Genomic DNA, 3,818 nt, shown 5'->3' with positions numbered 1-3,818 from the left:
GTAAGGTTTTCATCTATCAAATGGTGTATTGTATAGCACTGTGTTCTGAACAATGTCAATGTCACTCAGAGTAGCAACTTCGTTCCTGTGCGAAAGTTAACGACTAGCTTGGATGAATTTGTAACAGCTCTTGTCTCATAGTTAGAAAGCCAGGAAAATATTTTAGAAGTAAGTGAATTTTTCTACTTTTGCATGTTATTAGTCTATATTGTTTGGTGTATTATTTAAGTAAATAAAAATTGTTAAGTGCTTTACCATAATCGCTAAAAAAAATCATGCTTAACTCTACTCAACAATTGAGTGCAAGAAAAAAGAAGATTGGGTAAATACTTTATTTCTAGTTTTTTACTTTTAATCTTTTTTTATTATTATAAAAGTAATTAAAATTAAAAGTACAGATCTTTTAAGTTATTTAAGACTAGAATAGGTAAAATAAGTAATAATAATAATTTAATTAAAATTGTTCACGAAGCACGTGAGCAGCTCATCGGTAATGTAATTCGATAGTGTAACGTGAGCTGCACGTTCCCTGAGTGAATTACAACTTATAATGGTGCGGAAAGCAGTTAGACATGGTTCATAGTGCAATAAAACAATAAAAATTAATTATAAATAGATGTATAATGTTATGAACTTAGAACTACTTACGATAAACGAATGTAGTTTCAGGTTACAATTTAAAGTCATACTATAAATAAAAGACGGTTAATTTAGATTTTTTTTTGGTGGTTACGAGGTCGGTCGAATGGACCGATCCAGTTTTGAGATTAGGGTAGAGAAAATAACATATAAACTATAAGTATTTAGTGAAAAAAAAAGTTTGAAATGCATTTAGGAGGTTTTAGGGATTACACAAAGGAAATTTGAGAATATATGTATATCAAAATATTTGTATTATTTATTTTTCACTTGATGTCTAAAATACACTCTTTAAACACCACTATATGTTTTCTCAAGATCATTCTACCAACTTGTTAAATCTTTCAACATGGGCTCGGTCCCTAGGACCGAGTCATATGACCTTCTGTATTCGTTTAAAGTTGACATAAATTTAATACTTATAACTCTCTATATATTGGGTATATCTTCACGACATTTGGTAGTCTTTCAATTAATATTACAAGTCTTTTACATATAAAAAGTCATATTTCTTAGTGAAGTACTTCTAATAAAATAAAATAAAGTTCTATCCATGAATATATTGAGTATTTGTTTTGAATAGTCCATGTGCAAAGTAATTTTCATGTTAAAATTAAAAATACTTTTTGCCATCTCAAAAAAGTTTTATCTTGCTATATCTCCACCCCCTTCTAAAACTGGGTGGAAATGTATTGTATTTTATATTAATTTAGCATATTCAAGAATAAAATGAGTCAAACAAACGTGACTCCTTTATAGTACAAAGACATCATCTTTGTTGGTACTACACCTGCCCTTCAGTAGAGAAATTATTTTAAACATGACATAATCACTTTACAAGCTCCAGTGTATCTATGCAGTGCAGTATATCAAAGATCTCTTTAGAAGTTTTCATTTTATTTAATTAAATGTATATAGATTATATAATATATATTTAAAACATTAAGTCAATCTATTTTAACTAATATGCAGCAGATGTTAGTCTCCCATCCTCTGTATCATGAAGAGTTTGATGATTCTGCAAACCTACATGCACGTATGTACATAAAGTGAACCCTGGTTAGTCCATACACCAACAATTCAGATTTTTCACAATCAAGATGGTGTTTTATGTAGACAAATCTTCACACTGGAATATTTAATCCATAATTCATATACTTGTGATCTGGATCCAAGCAGTTATATCTTATAACAATAATGAATTTCCTGTGGATACATGATTCCATATCAATCAAGTAGAAGTTGATCAGGACAGGAAAAAAAAAGAGGTCATAAATACTAACCACAAAACACCTACACTTCCAATGGGTATCAGTTTACCACAATTTTTCTGAAAACAACCTTCACAGTAGGGATGTACTTATAAACTATAACAGACATCTAGAGGTCATTAGAGTGATTTAAGCTACAGTTCATCTCAAGTCACAGTGCTCTAAAATAAAGATCAGCATCATTAAAACATGATAGTTATTAATACAAGAAAACAATACATTTATTGTGTATTTTGTGTTCTATAAAAAAGTCACTAGTTTGAACATAATTATAATTTAGGTGAAGATAATGACATAATATGTCACTTTCATTATGCAATTTGTATAATTACTGATAACATATAAAATAAACATAACTTTATTGTAAATACAATTGCTTTCTATTTATCAGTTGCATGGCAATTCTTACTAATTTACATCCTTATATTAATTGTTGTATAATGTATGCTATTAATAGTTTCCATTGTATTTGAAATGACTGATTCAACTATCCACATGTTTCAATAATTCAGAAGAACTACTTTATTACAAATGTGTTTGGATTAGTGAGGTTTTACGGTACTTTTATGTTCCAATCAAGTTTTGTTTATTTTACAAACGTTTATTTTCTACCACACATCCCTATCTCTGATTCCACTTTTAATTAGCTCTGAAAATTGAGTAATATGAGTTATTCACTTCTGAAACACTAAAGAAAAACTATAACTTATCTCTTTGAGAGTCTGAAAAGCTTTCATAATTTTAAACTTGTTGTACAAAATAAGGATTGAAAGAATCCTACTAATAAATTAATATGAAACAAATTAGCATTTACAGCAGTTCAACTTCCTACCTACAAATGGAAAAACTTCCATCACCTAAGAGCCCTTCCTTCATGATCAGGTCATAGTTTTGGAAGAAAGGTGAGTTCTATAAAGGAAAAGTAAATATGATGAAAATAACACTTTGCCTAACACATCTATAGCATTACCCAAAGCTAATCTTATAATTTTACTTTGAATAATGACAAACCCTAATGGAAAGTTAAGATGAAAAAATTATTATTAACTAAGATACCAAGAATTACATATACCTGTGCACTTTTTAAATATAAAAATTAGCTAATTTGTTGGTCATATATGACTACAAGTTTACAGAAATTCCAGTAAACTAGTTCAAACAGGTCAAGGTTAAAACTATATCACTGTCATGAGATATGCAAGATAATAAAGCTGAGTATATGATAATGATATATTACTGTATAAAACAAATTAACAATATCTTACACACAAAAGAATCATTTCAATGTAGTTGACAATAAGGGTCTTCACTAATTATAAAGATAATAGGGGGATTCATGCTTGATGTGAATTTAAGCACGAGAAGTTGATTTAAAAGTATTTTGTGGTACAATGTTTAACTACAGAAATTTTAAGGGTGGTACACTATTTTGTGAAGTTACAAATTTTCTTGAAGAAATGAAGGCTCAGACTAAGTGGGATCTGGAACCACAACTGGTTTAACAACTAAACTACTATATCTTGAATTTGTTTTCACTTCACCGAAAATATTTAACAAAAGAACCTGAGTATTTTAATGAACTTCTGAAAATTTGTTACTGATTATTATGGACAGATTTTGGCATAACTCTTGATTATGCAGGTTTAAATCCTGGCTGTCACTTACCACCAATTATAATAAATAGAGCTGCCATGCTCTAAGGGTACACTGCATATGTCAACATATATTTAAGGTAGTACTGACCCTTAAAATGGACAAAACAACGTTATGTTACAATCTCTGTACGTACACTTACAGTCATGTTTGTCATGTGCATAATTAATGTGGCAGGGATAAAGAAATACATAAACTGCTTTAATTCTCTCAATATGGGTCACGGGTGAAAGGCCATGTCATAGCGTTTGTTGG

General features: G+C 29.5%; 1 protein-coding gene across 3 annotated transcripts in view; it reads right to left on the bottom strand.

Annotated features, from left to right (window-relative positions):
• LOC106465800 (ribosomal protein S6 kinase alpha-5-like) overlaps positions 1–3,818 on the bottom strand; it is a 71,751-nt gene that overhangs the window by 8,498 nt on the left and 59,435 nt on the right. For all 3 annotated transcript variants that reach the window (XM_013926033.2, XM_022393741.1, XM_022393740.1), the window contains exon 11: positions 2,743–2,819. In XM_013926033.2, the coding sequence (XP_013781487.1) occupies positions 2,743–2,819 (77 nt within the window). The remainder of the gene's footprint in view (positions 1–2,742; positions 2,820–3,818) is intronic.

This window comes from Limulus polyphemus, unplaced genomic scaffold, assembly GCF_000517525.1.
Source record: "Limulus polyphemus unplaced genomic scaffold, Limulus_polyphemus-2.1.2 Scaffold2055, whole genome shotgun sequence".
NCBI lineage: Eukaryota > Metazoa > Arthropoda > Merostomata > Xiphosura > Limulidae > Limulus > Limulus polyphemus.
This window is presented reverse-complemented; position numbering and strand designations above follow the sequence as displayed.